The sequence below is a fragment of the Alligator mississippiensis genome, chromosome 3 (genome assembly GCF_030867095.1).
Source record: "Alligator mississippiensis isolate rAllMis1 chromosome 3, rAllMis1, whole genome shotgun sequence".
Lineage (NCBI taxonomy): Eukaryota > Metazoa > Chordata > Crocodylia > Alligatoridae > Alligator > Alligator mississippiensis.
The window spans coordinates 283,514,621-283,532,245 of NC_081826.1; the positions used below are offsets into that span (position 1 = coordinate 283,514,621).

At 42.4% G+C, this 17,625-nt stretch overlaps 1 protein-coding gene across 1 annotated transcript in view; it reads left to right on the forward strand.

Moving 5' to 3' along the window:
- Nucleotides 1-17,625, forward strand: part of ATP8B1 (ATPase phospholipid transporting 8B1) — a 99,576-nt gene that overhangs the window by 44,799 nt on the left and 37,152 nt on the right. Inside the window, exons 2-3 of the mRNA XM_059725265.1 lie at nucleotides 10,906-11,098; nucleotides 16,332-16,429. Coding sequence (XP_059581248.1) covers nucleotides 10,918-11,098; nucleotides 16,332-16,429 — 279 coding nt within the window. The 5' untranslated portion in view covers nucleotides 10,906-10,917. The remainder of the gene's footprint in view (nucleotides 1-10,905; nucleotides 11,099-16,331; nucleotides 16,430-17,625) is intronic.

Genomic DNA, 17,625 nt, shown 5'->3' on the forward strand with positions numbered 1-17,625 from the left:
TGTCAGGTGATACCCCAAAGGAAGATAATCCAAGTGCACAAATGCAGAATGGGGAATAGAGGTGATTAGTATACTCTGTTTGAGGCCTGACCTGCACCAAGTAGACTGAAGGTAGGGCAGAGATGCATTTTATATACTAATTGAATCAGAGATGCATAAGCTTTTGTGAACAAGAGCTCACTTCATCAGTAGACTATTGTACCAGTTCTATGCATCACATTTTAAAAGGGTGTAGAGAAACTTGAGAAGAATCAGAGGCAGTCAACAAAAATGATAAAGGGGTTGGAATACAAATTGTGCAAGGGAAGGTTGAGACAATTAGGTATGTTTAGTCTGGAAACAAGTTTAAAAAGGGGCATGATAGCAGTTTTCAAATATTTTGTAAGGCTGCTGTAAAGAACAGGGAGAATAACTGTTCTCTCCTGCCAGAGTAGGCAGGATGTAAAGCAGTGGGTTTAAGTTGTTAGATAAGCAGTTTTAGATCAGATCTTAAGGAAAACTTCCCAACTGGAAAAGCAGTATGACAATGCAACGTGTTGCCTAAAGATCTTGTGGAAGATCCTTCATTGGAGGCTTCCAAGAAATGGCTGGATAGGGATCTGCTGTATCTGTGCAGGGAGTTGGATAGATGACCCCTCCAGCTCTCCAATTCTGTGATTCTATATCCTGCTGAGACATGAAGCTCTGCCACCTCCAGCTTGGATAGTCTGGTACATTTTTGCGAGCACCCAACTAGACCTACTTACTGCAGTTTGAATTACTAGGACATTTGTCTTGAGATCTGAGTCACAATGAAGAAGTTGGGCTCAGTGCTGTAAGTAGACAGGCTAGCTTGTTTTGTGAATGCCATGCAATAGGGAAAGAGAGGGGAATTAAAGACGTATAAACTACTGACCAGACCTCTTTGCTTTGGATCAGAGTGTGAGGATTTATTTGACTTCTTGGAACAAGAGCAACTCAAGGTCCAATGGCCTTTTTCTTAGAGAGAGCCCATTAGAGTCTTTGGCCTCTTCCAGATGACTGTTTTCCTACAGAAGATGCTTAGTATGCCTGGCAGAAACTTTTGATAGAGATCTGGTTGCAGTCTGCAGACAGCAGCAAAAAATCAGAACTGGGACTTAGTACTGCCTGTAGCTACAAAGGGATATCTTCTAATGTCTAAACATTTCCCGATTTTAAAAATTAATCCGAAACCAAGGGTTTTCTTCTGCTCAAAGAGATTCTTAGTGAAAAGAAAATCAAAGTATCTTTGCAAAACCTGCCAAGCTTGAGATTAGATATTTGGGCAAGTAGAATGACTTTCGGATGCTAGTTGAGCCAAGAAGTTACTGGACTGGATAAAGGCGATATTATCTTTCATACTATCCTGGTTTGTACAGGAGAAAACTGGAATCTAATCTTGCTCACTTGAGCTCTCTCTCTCTCTCTTTCTCCCCTCCCCCACTTTTTTCTTTTTTCCTTTTGAAGGATATAACGAGTTAGTTGAAAAGGCAGACTTGTATATTTGCCCATAATTATTCTATTGCTCTAACGTTTTTGTAAATTCTGAAGAGGCACAGTGCCAGTATCTGATTCAGGGGAGCCAGTTTTGCTTGCCGAGGGAAATGGAAACTTATTGTGTAGTGCCATACTGCCAACAAAAGCTTAATGTTGGTTAGGCAGCTGTTGTGGTGAGACCATTATCTCTCTTGCTGAATAGTACTGTCTTATTATTTTGCGTGCATCCGTCCCAGTTCTTCACCTATTGTCTTGTGTTTGGAACCCAAGCTTTTGGGGATAGAGACAGTCTTTGTTCTGTATTTCTAGGGCTCTTCGTGCAATGGGCTGTGGCCCATGACTTTGGTTCCTAGGTTCTACTGCAATATCAGTAACCGACGGGAAGATGGTAGTTGTTCTGTGCTGAGTGTCGTGTGTGTGCACTCTCACCACTTGGTGGGACTTTTCTGCGTGTTTTATTTTGTCTCCTGTTACTGCCTACTGTTATGCTCAAAAAGAATTCAGCTAAGTCAGTGATTCTCAACTTGGGTGCTTTGGTACTGTTAGCACTGTTAGATGTGCAAACACAATTCATAAGATAAATCCAGAGATTTCAAGTAGGACTCCATGGTGTTACAAATGCTCTGATGTGTTGTGGTCCTTTTGAGTTCTTTGCAACAAAGCAATTGCTTTTATTAGTTTTCACTCAGTTTTTGACAACAGAAGAATAAGAGCTGATTTTTTTTCAAGGAGTGCCTGAAGTCCCATCAAGGAGTGCCTCAGGTCTAAAAAGGTTGAGAACCACTGAGCAAAACCTTTAGTTTGTACAGTAAAAAACGTTACCCAGTTGCTCCTTTGTGATCTAACTGCACCAGAGAAACCATGCAGTACACAAACCTGGGGTTGAAAGCAGGATCCCAGTGAATAGGATGCTTCTAGTGTTCATAGTGAATTAAGTGCCAGCTGCTGCAAGGGAGACCTGTACTGCCCAGGGATCCCCAGGCCAAGGGTTCCTCTCCATGGGGTGGTCTGTGTGACTGCTCTACACTATATCCTTACACTATATGGTTACTTTAAGCTGCATTGAAGAATAAATGTGATCAGGCCAGCTGGTTCATCTTCCATCTTGAAGCCAATCAGCTTACTGAGGCTATCCATAAATGTGTAATGCTACTGAATATCATTTACTCACTGGGTTTTGACATTGTCCATGCCTCTTATATCCTTGGCGAAACCTAGTGACAAGCCTTATGATGACATCCTCACACTACTAAAAAGCACTTCACACCAATTCTTATCTAAAACAGTTACATGGCTCCATTTTGACCAGTGCAATCAGCTGCCAGCTGAAGGGACTGCAGCATGCATAGCTGAGTTGCATCATATGTCTGAGAACTGTAATTGTGGTACCATTCTTAAGTTTCTACTGAGGGACGTGACTTGTCTGGAGTTTGAGATGAAGCCCTACAATACAGACTCTTTAGAAGCAAAAATTGGCACTTGCCATCCAAAAGGAATTCTCCAATGGAGTTGCCATCAGTGCACAAGAAAACATATTCTTCATCCTACAGAAGCTGCTATATCGGTGGTAGGAACAACAGAAGTGATGTACCATTTCTGTGATGCTGAATGCCATCATTGTAAGCATAAAGGTCACATCAAATGTGTGTGGTGTCAAAAGTTCAAGCCATCCAGAAAGAAGTCAAACAAGCAGGTATGCCTCCAGCTAGCTCATCTGCTGTTGCTGATCCAAATGGAATTTGAAGCCTGTGGAACATTCCCAAATGTCTACATTCCTGGGTTTGTCAACAGTGTAAAAATGTAGCCTCTACAGAAGTAAAACAGTCTACACTACATTAATGGTCCAAGGTGTTCCTTGTATCATGGAAGTAAACTAATGCTCCAAGTTTGCCTTTAATTTCAGAAGAGACATATGTATGGCTATGGCCTCAAAATCATTCTCCTTTTGTTTCATGTAAAGCAAGATGCATTAACCACAATAAACAATTGACCTGTAAGGTGAATATTATGTCATTGTCCACTGTGGGAAGGATGGAGAGGTTCTGCCCCTGTAAATTGCCAGAGGACAGAAAGCAAGCTTGCTGGGTGAAGAATGGTTTGAGCCTGTGGACATCAAGTTTAACAGGAGCGTATAGCGTTGCAACATATACCGTTTCAAGATACAGGAGTTCAGCAAGGTTTTTGAAGAAAGCTAATCTTTTTTTTTCAACTACAACAGCAATTAACTCCAGGTTCCACCACTGGTTGAAGCAGAACTGATAAACCATCGACGTGTTTGGATTAGTTCCAGACCTGGGAGCTGAGCACCAAGCAAAGCAAGAAATCCAATTCTTTACAAAATGAGCTACTTCACCTGTGCAGATCTTCAAGCCAAATGATCCTGTTTATGCCAAAAATATGAAAGTAGGCCAAAGCGGGTGCCTACAGATCTCCTTGAGACCAGTGTCATTAAAGTCCAAAACTCTAGATAGCAAGGCAGTTCGAAAACATATCAACCAAATGTGAGGTTGAATTCCAAATGACTTTCCATCTACAGATTCAGAAGCCATCATACTGCCAGCAAGACCAGTTGTAATGTGTCCATCAGCTGCTATTGTTCTAGATCTGTCAAATCCTCCAGGTGCCAAAGCAACTCAAGAAGAGCTGAAACAGCCAGCTCCTAGCTCCAGTGAGGAGACTAACCCCCTGAACTGAATCATCTGATGTGAGCTGCCATTCAACCCAAGAACTATGTTGTCTATGCGGAAAGGGTGTTATGTACAGAGGGGGGGGGCGGTGTCTGCTCCTCCCAGTACATGGGGCTGTTCCGTGTTTGTGTCCTGTTGCTACTTGCTGTTAGCTTGAAAAGTATTCAGTTAAGCCGTTTGTTTGTACAATAAACATGGTTACCTTTTTTGATCCTTGTGTGATCTCGCTGGGACAGATACACTGTGATGCACAACAGTGGTCAGCCCTATATTAAGGTTGCTGAACACTTCTCTAAAGGAGTCTTGCAGAGATCCATGTTGGAAGTTATCCCGCCTCTTGGAGAAGTCTGCTATCTGGCAAACTATTCATGCAGTTGTGACCACCTCCTGTCTTGCCTCATTAGCTACATCTGAACTGTGAATATTGCCTGGCATCAGGAACAATCTGTTATCCCAGAAGGACAGACTGCTAGGTGTTGGATCCTGAGAAAGTGCAGGAGAGAACCTGGCATGGGGAGTACTCTGCAGTAGTTGGGAGCTTGTGAACACATGGTACCTTGGAGGAAATGGGAAGCTGGGGGCATCGAGTCTTCCTCCCTTTTCTCCCAAGCACTCAGCTTTATCAGTGGGAAGCTCCAGTTCTATGCTGTGCCTATAGAGGAAGACATGCATCAAATTCAGGAGGATTTAGTGGGGGAAGAAGTTTGATCTGGCTCTTGCCTTTTGCTACAACTCTTCAGGCAACTTCTGAGCATTCCCAGTAGGATTGGCTGGTATAGTAGTAGCCCTTGCCCTAGGCCACAAATCAACAGGCTTTTAAAGCTGTGGGCTGGATTGCCACAGATCAGATCAGAGGCAGATAGGCAAGTGCTAGGACCCAGCCACTGCCAGTGCTTTTGCTAGTAGTAGCACAGGAAGAGCAACTGCTGCTTGGGCCCCACCCCCCCCAATGCTTCTGAATGCCCATCTCTGGAGGCTGAATCAAATGGCTCCACAGGGTGTAGGTTGCCCATCCCCTATCTTAAACTGTTTGTTTGTAGAAGTGCTTTGGTCTGCTATGGGTTTTCTGAGGAGTACCAATAAGAGCAAGGAGATGAGTTGGACACCAATAAGCTTCAGCTTTTCTGTCTGCAAAAGCTGAACATAGTCTCTTGGGACAAAGAAAAGCCACCTCAGTAGCCATAAATATCTTTTTTTTCTGTTTCCTTTTTAAAGTTGTATACAAAGAACATTGAAAGAATAGTAGTAAACTGGGAACTTCCGAACAAATGACCTTTTCATTTTCATGGTGCTTTGTATATAAATTTACCTAAGCAGTAGTGTAGGAATGCCACTTAGAAGTTGTCTTTTCTTCTTTCCTCGCTCTCCAGTAGACCAAACACATAGATTCTGCATGCATGCATTGATTTCTATTGGAGGGATACCCCTGGTGCAGTTTCTTGAGGCACGTGTTCCTGCTTTGGAGTTGGGGAGCACACACAAAGCTGTTGCCTGAAGTAGAACAGTGAGGCTGAATTGCAGCTACAGACTTTGGAACAATTTATTCTGTTCTAATAAGATTATTGAAACAAGCAAGCTGTTACTGGCACAAGTTCTCTCAATAGTACGCAAGATTCTCCGTTACTTTAAGAACTTGGTCAACAAGCTGTTCCTGAACTCTTGGAGTAGTAGGGCTGGAAGGGAACTCGAGAGGTCATCGAGTCCAACCCTGTGCCTGAGGCAGGAAATGCCTTGTGCCCCACGTGGGGATTGAACATGCAACTTTGTTCACATCTGCCTAATGAAGTAGTATTTTTAAATGTGTGTTCTAGGTTTTTTCATGTTTTTGCCTTGGCTGTGCATGGTGGATTGTGAAATACAATGCTATAAATAAATGGGTGTCATCTGTTGAACAGTATGGAAATCAGCTGCTATGCAAATAACCTTGAGGAGGATGTCTTCCATTTTATTAACCTTTATTGAATATTAGCAACGCTCCTTCAGATCCATAATGCATAGGAGTTTTTCAGTACTGCTATACTTATTAAAAATAGTACTGTACTGTCTCAGTGCCTGTACAATTATCACTGCCATGTTTGGTTTCTTTGTTTTTATTTCTTATGAGTTAATAGAATAGAGCAGGGGTGTTCAACCTCTGCCCATGGGCCAAATGCAGCCCATGGAGCCATAGGTGTCTGGCCAGCAGGGAAATTTAGCAATGGCCACTCTCCCCCACTGCCAAATTCCCAAGCCCTCAGCCCTACGGTTGGATGAGGCTGGGCCATGTCCCTCCCTCTGAGCTGCATGGGGCTGGGCCCACGGCCTCTTTTCTCCTGTGGGGTTGGGTTGGGGATGACTCAAGCCCCCTTTCCCTCACCCCCTCCCATAGGGCTGGGTTACACCTCCTCCCCCTGCAGAGCTGGGTTGGAGCTGGCATGTCCCTTGCCCCCTTCTGCATGGCCAGGTGGGGTCCTGTCCTGACCACCCCTTCCCAGACTGAGACTGTCAGCTGGATCCAGCCTGTGGGTGGCCGGGCACTGCCCATCTGGCCCACAGGCCAAAAAGGTTGAGCACCAATGATCTAGAGGGACAGAGAATTACAGATGTGCTTCTGCCGGTAACAAATTAAGAAACTTTAATTTGAATAAATACTTACTCCTACTGTTTTTGCTCTTCTTTTCATAAAAAGTTGCCTCCTGTGGGATCTTGGCTCAATTATTACTTGTGGATTTTTACCTTTTTAAAAATATTGCATTAATGTGCACCACCTCACAATTTTACCACAAAAATTCTGTTCCCACACCTCAAGGACCTACCATGAAAGCAACAGCAGGTAAAAGGATTAAATAATGTTTGTCTCTTCCAATCAGACTTTAATCTGTGGCAGGCACAGTTACAAATAGATTTATGTGCAGAGTGACTGTGTACCTTGTTTCTTTAATGCTCCATCTTCTTTGGCTGTGGAAGAATCATGTTTAAAACTAGTGTTTAAAAAAGGGTATAATCAGGGATACAGTAAGACCTGTCGAAGGAGAGGTAAGAACGTGGGTAGGGCTCAGTTGTTTTAGTACTGAATTGGGAAAATCTACCTCGGCCTCAGCCGAGGGCCAGCTAGCTCATGCTGGCACCGAGAGATTCGAGTAGCTCATTGTTCAAAGTCTGAGACAGGTTCTCAGAGCTGAAATAAAGCAAACTTTTATGTTTCAGGATTCAAGACCAGGATGAAGTGTTGGCTGGTACATTATGTTGTAGCCTGCGTTTGTACAGGGGGCGGGGAAATAAAGTGCAGACAATATGACTTTAGCCTAGCCCTAGGACTTCATGATTTTTCAAAATAAACAAAGGTATACATAGCCAGAATCATTGATCTTATGCTAAACCCCCTAGAATTACAGAACTGATACACAGCAGGAGTTTTATTAGAGATATATACAGGTAGACCCCTAGTCATGGTTATTTGAGCTTTTATCATCTTTTATTCATTAGTGTCCTCTACCCTGACCAGGACGACAGGATGTATTTTAAATCATCTTTTTTAAGGCACTTTACATGTTAAATATACATGGCTTGTTTGACCAGCATAACTGGCCATAAATTAACTCTCCATAGTTCTGATCCTGAAGCTGTGACAATACACAGGCAGAATGCTACATTCATCAGGAGCCTCATGGATAACAGTGCTTTTCTTTATAGTCAAGTCCTCCTCTCCAGCGTCTGCTGACATGATCCAGAATCAAAAGTTCATTCGGGAAGCTGTTCCACTCTTGCTGGGGACAAGGCTGGAGCAGCCTCAAGAGCTACTGTCCAGTTTGGAGCGTGAGTTAGTAGCACGTGGGAAGTGTGTGCTCAGTTCTGCCCCTCTCAGACTGCTCCTGGCGCAGCATAGGCCAGTCCGGTGGGTCTTGTACAGGTGCAACGTACAGCTTCGTGATTTCAGCTGCAGGATTAGGGCCCATATTTAAAAGCATTTTTATCATTAGACTAATGTTGGTCAGCATGCATAGCACAAACACTGTGACTAGTGCAGCTGAAATGTTTCATAGGTGAGATGCCAGACTTCTCTGCACGACTTTTTGGTTGCATTGTCAGTAAAACAGATGAATAGATGTGTGGTTAAAATATTTCTACTTAGCCTTTCTACAGCTGGTGAGTAAGGATGGTCAGAACTACCAAATTTCTTTTTCAGGAAAAAAAAATGAGTTTGGCGATGCTTCTTGCTTTATATTTGGTATGAAAATAAAACTTTTAACATAAAAAAGATTCCGCTTGGCTGTTCAAATGTCTGTATCCAGCAGGATTTGAAGCTAGCTGTCCTGATACTCAGATTAATGGCAACTTGTAGAAATGGATATGTTTCTGGAAACTCTGGGTTTTTTTAAGCAAACTTTTTTTTCTTTCTGATAAGCTTGTCTAATTCCTGAGCAGCCCTACCAGTAAGTGTGCTGCTTCTGGCAACTTGGCGAGGACTTGAAGGAATAGGATTAAATCAATCCTTAATTCTATTAAGATGTATTCATCTTTAAATTAAATTCAATTTACCCATTATTCTTTTTTTACAACAAAAAGCCTTCCCCCTAGAAGTTTACTTTACTCCCAGATGATGCTTCTGTGTATTTACCTAAAATGCTATTATTATGTTGGTTTTTTGGTAGTATTTTTATATATTGGCATATAAACTGCCTTAGCCCCTAAATTTAAATTGTTTGGAATTGCTAGACCACCAATACAGTGAAGTGCTTTGGATACAATCACGTACAGTAGTTGCTCACTCTTGGGAAGCCTAAAAAATAACACAGCTTTAAAACAATTTATAATATATACTTTGGGTATGCATACAATAGTGTCCCCGGATCAGTGGTTTTAGAATTTTTTGGAAGACAGTCTTTGTCATATGAATAGAATATTAAGTACTCATTAAATATTTATTTCTCTGTGCACCAGACAGTATTGGAGGAAAAAAAAACTTTCAGCTTTTGCAAAAGAAGAAACTAATTGAAACACTGAAGGGTTTCAGTGTCAATTCAGATAATGGGTGTTAGCATTGCTGGTTGCTGCTGCTAATGAAAGCAGCATATGGGTTACAGGATAACACTGGTGTTTGACAAAACCATGGGCCCTTAGAACAGAGGTCAGCAAACAGCTTGCTGAAGACAGCTGCATAAGTAAGGATCCCTGGCTCCAAAGAGATCACTGACGTTTTATCACAGGACTTCTGTTGAAATTCCTACTGTGAAAACTACTAGTACTATTATGCTTACCATTGAAACCAATCTGTCTGGAATTGTTAATAAGTAAAATAAATAAAAATGGTGTAAATTGCAATATAATCAATTTGGGCATTAGAGAAGTACAAGTGAATGGAATGAACTAGTCAAAAGTATCCAAACTGCTGTACCAGTTCAATTATTAAAATACTAAGCCACCCAGCAAAGAGATCAACTAACCAGCTGCTAATTTTGTCCATTCAGGGGACTAGTAGATGACTGTAAGCATAAGAGGGGGTTGAAAAAAATGGTCATGGTTGGTTAAATAGTTTCTGGTTCTGACTTACAGCTAATATGTTCAAAATGCTCCCTCCTTCTCCCCGCACCCCAGCAAATTCTTGAGGACCTGTTTTCAAGACTGAAAAATTCCAAAACTTTAAAAAGAAATTAGGACCTAAGTATTGTTTGTAGAGCAGTCTAGTGGCTCCTATTAGTTACCTTGCTTATATTCAATATCATAGGTGGTATTTGGAGAAGATGAAATGTAAAGATTTTTATAACAATTTCCTAAAAGTTGTAATTCAAATGTATTTAAATTAAAAATGTAGACCACAGATGGGAAAGAAAGCTATTTTTGTAGCTTTCTTGGGAGGAAGGGAGTGGACGTTGATGTTTTCAGCGCTTTGAAAGGGAGTTTCAGGTACAGGTGAAGGCTTGCTACTCTTTTAATTTGTGTGTGTAGGTTGCTACAATGGTGGTGGTGGTGGGGCAGTGATGTCGTTTTTAAATAATTCCCAGAATTTTAAAAGACTCGGTTTATGGCTTCCACTGTAAGTAGCTTGTGTTTTGACTGTTACAAATGCTTTAATCAATTAAAATGTCATCAGAATGCTACGTTCTACATCTCAGTAACATGAACAAGTCTTTACTGGGGGGGCGTTCTTCATGCTTTATCTTTGACAGGCAAATAAAGAATTGAATCCTCTCATATTGCAATGAAGTAGCTTTTTCTGTTGCCTTCCAGAATAGGAAATGATTGCCATGCACCCGTTATCTGTAATGATAACCTCAGTATACCTCTAGTTCAAATGATATAATGCTTCTGAAGTAGGAGGATCTGAAATCTGCCTCCAGTATTATGCTGAAGTTTTGAGTTGATGGTAAGGTTTAATGCAATGGCTCTGACAATTTAAATAATCATAAATTGAGTAAGGTCTCTTAGAATTTGTGGTTATATCAAGATATTAGTACTTTTATTTTTTTTCTCTTATGTCATCATTAGCATCATCATCAGTCATCATCATAGTACTCTGTTCAAATGTTGAAAAAACACAGATATAATAATAAGTCTTTAGGCTGAGCACCCTATCTTATTAACTCCAACCATGTTTAAAAATGGAGTCTGAATTCTGTTTATACAGTTCTAGCAGACCTAGCTTTTTAATATGGTTTGGCTGGCAAAGGTTTACAGGCAGAGCTAAGAAAAACATTCTTATCTATCTTCTTATATCACTTCATCTCCTTTTACTTGTTTGCAGACTGCTGGCAAAATGAATTCTGAAAGGGATTCGGAGACCACCTTTGATGAGGACTCTCAGCCAAATGATGAGGTGATGCCCTACAGTGATGATGAAACAGAGGATGAATTGGATAGTCAGCAACCTGCAATTGAACCAGAGCAAAACCGAATCAACAGAGAAGCAGAGGAGAGTAGAGAACCAGTTAAGAAAGGTAATACTGTGATAGAAGTCAAATAATACTCTGAACCTTTATTTTTATTTATGGTTACTAGCTAGGTAAAATGTTCTATGCATCTCATTTGTTCAGTATATTTTTTAAGAATTTAAATATTATGTATGCTTTCTCAAATAAGCATATGTAGATTAATATACAGTAATTTTAGGTTGACTAGTATTCACTAGAAATTTGATTCACTCTTGTCTACAAACAAAATTTAATCTGACTATTTGATCCTTGTGGTTCAGTAAATTCAATTGACTGCACACCATGATCTAGCCATTATAAAAACAAATCCCAAAGGTATGTAGCCCCTGCAGATCCTGAATTGATCTTTACTAGGTCTTTAAGGCTGGCTGGCTGTGGATATTCAGCCAGCCAGCTAACCAGTCTATCTCTGTGTCATGATCTGAAGTCATAAAATTCGAGTTTGGTCCAAACCGAGCCCAGTAATTAAGAAATATGCCAAAGGCATTTGTATCTGGCACTCGAGTATTTTGCAATTAGGACCTCAAATAAGACTATCTTGTGTTGCAGTTCTGTTTTTATATTGATTTTTGGGGGGCAATTACTTCTACAACTGTTTTACAGTGGTATTGAAACCTTTTTGTTCTTCTGAAGTCATGGGCTGCTGCTTTCCTTCGGAAAGTGTTGGACACACGTTTTGGTAGTGTCCCAAAAATGTTATTGAACAATTGCCTGGAGTACTGAAAGAATGATACAAAAACTGTGAATAATCTGTTTCTCACTGCTACTATTGTAGTGTCAGTGAATCTGGAGAATAAACTGAAACAATGATGAATATGCTAACTTTCTTGTGTGTTACTTCAGAAAGATTTCATTGTGTGATAGATCAGCGTCAGGTCTATTGCTGTTCTGCTGTCAGGTTCTGTAAATTAGAGAACACATGATTTTTGTTTTGAAGCCAGCATCATTTTTTAGTTATGGTATTAAATAAATTATTATTGTCATTAAAAATTATATTTTTAAAAAAGTTTTCAAAGGTATTTTAAAATGATGTAATCTATCTTGAGGTAGGAGCCCACTTTGTAGTTTTTATGTTTTAGGATTTTTAAGACCAAATAACTTAAGACTGTCTCTTCTATGCAATTAGAATATATGTTCTAGCTGCATATCCTTAGGGTGAAAGGACAATATGTATTACTAGCAGCATCAGAAACAGGACTTTGTGGATTTTTATTTAGTTTCAGCCTGCAATTTTATGGTCACTTGTTTTGGCATCTAACTCTAGCACTTACTCATTGAGCTTCAAAGCTAACACTTTTCAGAAAGAATGGGAGTTCACAGCTCTCTTGGGCTCAGTACAGACAGTCAAAAAGCCTGAGGCTGAATTGATTCAATCTTTGCAGGTTAGTCTAAGCTGTGTAGATTGAACTGAGAAGCAAGTGAACAGATATTCTGGAAATGCTGCCACATGCCTGCAGTGGATCAGGCTAGAAGTTGGGGGGGCACTACAGCATGCCTTCCCTTCCCTTTAGCAGTGGCAGGAAGGCTGGAGGGAAGGTGGGAGAGAAGCCCTCCAGGCTTCTCCTGCTCCCTGCACAAGCTGAGTGGTGGAGGAAGGGGCACATGGCCAGGCCCTGGCAGGCCTGCTGAGTATGATTGGGGAGAGGGGTTTAAACCCCCACCATGGCCTGCAGAGATCCTGGCCAGGGTGTCTCTGTGGGGGCAGGCAGGAAGCAGCCCATACCAGGCTTTTTCCCGCTTGAGCAGATGGGACAGAGGTGTGGCTAGATGACGGCCCCGGGCCAGCAGTCTGAAGCAGGGGGAGCAGTTTAAACTCTTCTCCCTTCCCTCTGCTTCAGTGTGCTGGCTTGGGGCTGGTGTCTGGCCACACTCTTACCCCCTCTGCATGAGCAGGGAGTAGGGAAAAGCCTGGCAGGGGCTGCTCCATGCTTGGCAGGCAGACCTGGTTGAGGTCTGGAACTGGGTTTCCCACCCCACCCCCTTCTCAGCCAGGCAGAGCAGTGATAGTGCTCCAGCTAAAGAGCAGGGGGGCAGAGTCAATCCTGCTCTCTGGAGCAGACAGCACAGCCCAGCCCAGAGCTGCAAAGCATCCTGGGATGCTGGGGGACTGTGAGTTAACTTGAACCAGGAAGGGGTCTGGGACAGAAGTTCCATAAACTGGTTTGACCTAAATCAGGTAAGTCTGATACTACATTCAACCAGGTTTATTTTAAACCAGTTGTGTCCATTTTGAAAGCAGTTCGTGTGCACTGAACATCTGGTCTGTTGCAGGTTTAAACCAGTTTCTGACTTGATTACCTTGACAAAGTGTATGGCACTTTAAACATGTGACCATTAGGGCTGTGTAAAGCTTCGGGTGCTGATTCAATTCAGAGGAGATTCGGCCCGATTCGGTGGCCGAATCTTTGAATCTGAATCAAATCGGAAGACCAGTAAAAAGGTCTGAATTGATTCAAAGCTCTCTGAAGAGATTCGGAGAGATTCAGGCAGTCCCCACTTGCCACTGCAGGGAGCTGGACCCTGACTCTGTGCTGGTAAGTAGAGGGCAGGGGGGGAGCTGAAGGAGGGGGGAGGGGACCATTGGGGGATCCCTGCCAGGCTCCATCCCCTGCCTGTTCCCCCAGCCCCTCTGAGCATCCCCTGACTCTAACCCAGTCTCCCTGCCCTAGCTCCCAGCTCTTTAAAAAAAAAAAAAAAAAAAGCTCTGCACTCACCAGTTGCTGCCAGATGCAGGGGGAGGGGGTGATCCCTGCTGTGCTCTGCTGCACAGGGGACCTCTGCCATGAGCCCTCATCCCCTACCCACTCTTCCAGCCCCATCAATGGCTGCCCCACCCAGCCCCAATGTCCTGGCTCGTAAAATTAAAAAAAAAAAAAAAAAAGCCTCACTTACCAGCTGCTGCAGCAGCCACTAGGGCTTCTGGGGGCTCACAGCAGAGCCTCCCATGCTGCGCAGGGCAGCAGGGTGCAGTGAGGATTGCCTCCCCATCTGGCAGAAGCCAGTGAGTGCGGGGCTTTTTTAACATTTTTTTTTAAAGATCTGGGACATTGGGGCAGGTAGGGCAGCCATTGACATGGCTGGCAGAGAAGGCAGGGGATGGTTCCTGTTTGTTTCGGAGATTCAGCAGTGGCCAGATCTCCAAATCAGATTTGGCCGAATTAATTCAGGACAGTGATTCGAATCACCGAATCAAATCACTGTCCCCTAAATTGGCCAAATCCGAAGTGAATACTAGCAGTTTTGCACGGGCCTAGTGACCATATTCATTGGTGCTTGCTTTGACTTGATGTGGTTGATCACTGGTCCAGTTTGTGGTAGAAACTTACTTTTGTTAAAATAGAGTTCAAACAGCATTTAAGCAACTTTTATTTATTTATTTATTTTAAATTTTAATTTGACATCAAGGTTTCCATCTAGGCCCTTACAAGGGAACACCCACAAAGCGTTTTAATATTCTTTGCAGTTAAACAAAAAATAACTTATATAATGGGTAAAATGCTTCTCTGCACTGTCTATGCAAAGCAGCATTTTTCTTCAGAACGAGGCAGCACAGGGGTTATGCTAAAGGGGTGGGAGACTTCTATGCTGATATTGCACTTTGAGCATTCATTTAGAATATAAACAGTGTTGGAAACACAAACTATTTAATCACTGGAAACTACCTGAGAATACCTGTATGTGTCAAGCAGGACGTGAGAGCTACTTCTTGCATTTGCCGGATACAACTGGATTTGGGACTTCGCTTGGGCTGTGTTCTCAGCTTTTGGGCAACACCTGATCAGTTGCTTTTTCAGGGCTACGTTCTTATTGGTCTTCCATACTTCTTCAGTAGACCTCTAATTGCCACATAAGCAGATGTGAGGGAGCAGAATTTGGCTTTTGGTATCTAATAAAACAGCTTGCATGGGAGAAATGAGTGGCAGGTGTGCATTCATAACTGCTACTATTGCCTGCCAATACTATTACGATTGATGGCAGCTAATGGGGGGGAGGGTGGGAAAAAGACAGTGAAGCTAGTCTTCACAGAAACATAGGACTGGAAGGATCTTACTGGGTCACCAAGTGTATTCTCCCCTGCTTTTGCAACCAGCCATTTCGCCTAATATTTTTATTAAACCAATCAAGCTGTCCTCTACTACTTAAGCTTCGAATCCTGCTGTCACCCTCAGTCTTTTCTGTATTAACTGGGAAAATGTTTTGTTTTTTTAAAAAACATAGATTCCTTATCTTTTGGGTCAGCCAGATAAATGATTATGGGGAAGGCAGGGGGGAGATCATCTGCTGTTATAGGTGAGGGGCCTTTGTCTCATGTGAACTGAGTAGACAAAACATGTTTGAAAACCTGCTGGACCAGTTAATCAGGAGGGTTTTTTTTTCTCTAGCAGGGGCAGGGCCTGATTCAATTGATTTTTTTTTTTTTTTTTTTTTTTAGGTGTGGGAGCAAGGTAAGTAGGGTTAACAACAATGTGTGTGCCTGAGGGCAGAAGTAGAAACTGATAGATTGGGGAGGTAGAAAGGCAGGCAGTGAATAGATAAAACAAGGAAGAGAGGGGCTAGAATATACAAGATGAGCAAGGAAAAAGCCTGGGGAAAGGAGTGGTGGGGACAGGCAGAGGCAAATGAGCAAAGGAAAGGGGCAACATAATTTGTCCGTTCCACATAGGAAGTGTGAATGGACAAATTTGAAGACCAAGGAAATACAAAGAACGTCCATGGGAGGTACTTGTGGTGGTCGTTATTAAATTGCCTTCTTGGAGCAAAAGTTTAAGCTGTTGGGTTATGTCTCTCCCCAGGCATATCACAGGGCACTGGCCTTTCCTCCCCAGCCGCAGCTTGCTTGCAAAATCCCAGGTTAAGAATAATAGCACCCCGGGACACAATTATCTCTGAACTGATTTATTTTTCTTATTTTATTTTGGGTTCTAGTTTCCGGTGGGCTGAGGGTCTCCTAACAGCAAGATGAGCATTTCTTGGTTTGGACACTGCTTTATTGTTGTAAAAATAATCAAATAATCAGGACGCTTTTAAAAAATAGAAGTAAAAGCACCTGAGAACAACTAAGGCTGAGGTATTTTGTAACATCACATAGAAAACCAAAAAAGATACACAAAGTCAGCTTTGTTTTCACTGTAAATTGCCATTTAAAAATTGAAAAGCCTTCTAGCTGTAGATTTTCTTCATCTTCTTGTGTACTCAGGCTTTATGGCTCACTTTACTACCTGTGGCATTATCTTTTCAGATTGCAGCTGGCAAGTTAAGGCAAACGACCGAAACTTCCATGAGCAACCCCAATTTCAGAAAACAACATTTCTATGCTGTAATAAAAGCAAATACGCAGTAAGCTATTTTCCTTTATATATATGATTCCTTTGATATAAATCTTCCTTTATATATGATTGATGGCTATTTCTTAACAGAAGGAGCAGTTGTTGATTTAGAATAAGGCGTTCCCAAAAAAGTAAATGATGTACATGTAATACACCTTAAACTGTTTTATAAAGGTGGACAAGTATAATCTTTCCAGTTGCACGAACGAAGGTTCACGTTATAGACTTCTGTTGACTTAGCTTTATTAGTCATAAGTATTATGAAGTGATCCCTGACTGATGAAACTATTTCAGCAATAGTTCCTAGTGCAGGTGCAGTTGTGCCGGAAGAAAACTTTTCTGCCAGCACAGTTTATTTCACTTGAAGGATGCTGCAATGAGCTCTACTGCCAAAAATACAGTTTTGCTATTTTATTTTGGGTCTGCACTGTAAGTTCTCTGCTGGCACAGTGACAGTGTCATATACAGAAAGCAGCGTATTCTGGCAATAGGCTCCTACTGTGGACTTGGCCACTGGACTGCCAGTAGCATGCAGATTGCTTTGCTGGCTGTGCATACAATCTAGGTATAGATGTTACACTTAATGTGCATTAAGTGTGCAGAAAGCCTGTACAGAAAGCCATAACAGAACAGAGGTTAATGGCACTTAAAGCATCTTAAAATGGTGGATCCCACTCTAAGTTAACCCTCAATGGATGTGGTATTAGACTAAAGTGCTTTAGGTTGGAGTGCTTTTTTGAACATCTTTACCATATCCATCGTACTTCAGTATAGGTTGCATTCCGCTGCCATCCTAGGGGCCTCTCATTGGGCAACTTGCTAGTCATAACCAGTGCTTGTCTGCCCTGGTGAGCACCTGAACGTACTCTGTCTCCTCCCCGTGCAGCTGGGTGGGGTGGGGAAATGGAGCTTCTCTGCCGTGCAGCTCCTTCCTCCTCCACGATCTTGCAAGCTTGGTTCTCGGTGGAGGCTGGGCCCGTGTGGTGGGGAGCTCCCTTCCTCCCCAGCCCCAGTTCCTGGTGTGGTAAAAAGCTGGGCCAGGCAGTCCCATACTTCAGTTCCTGGCTACAGCTGTCAAGAGGCTAGGGCAGAGGGGAAGGGAGCCCCCCTGCCGTGTGGAACTGGCTGGGACCCTCCTGAAACCCCAGCCAGCAAGCTTTGGGGAGGGTCCTTGTCTGCCCAAGCCTCCTAACAATGGCAGCCAGA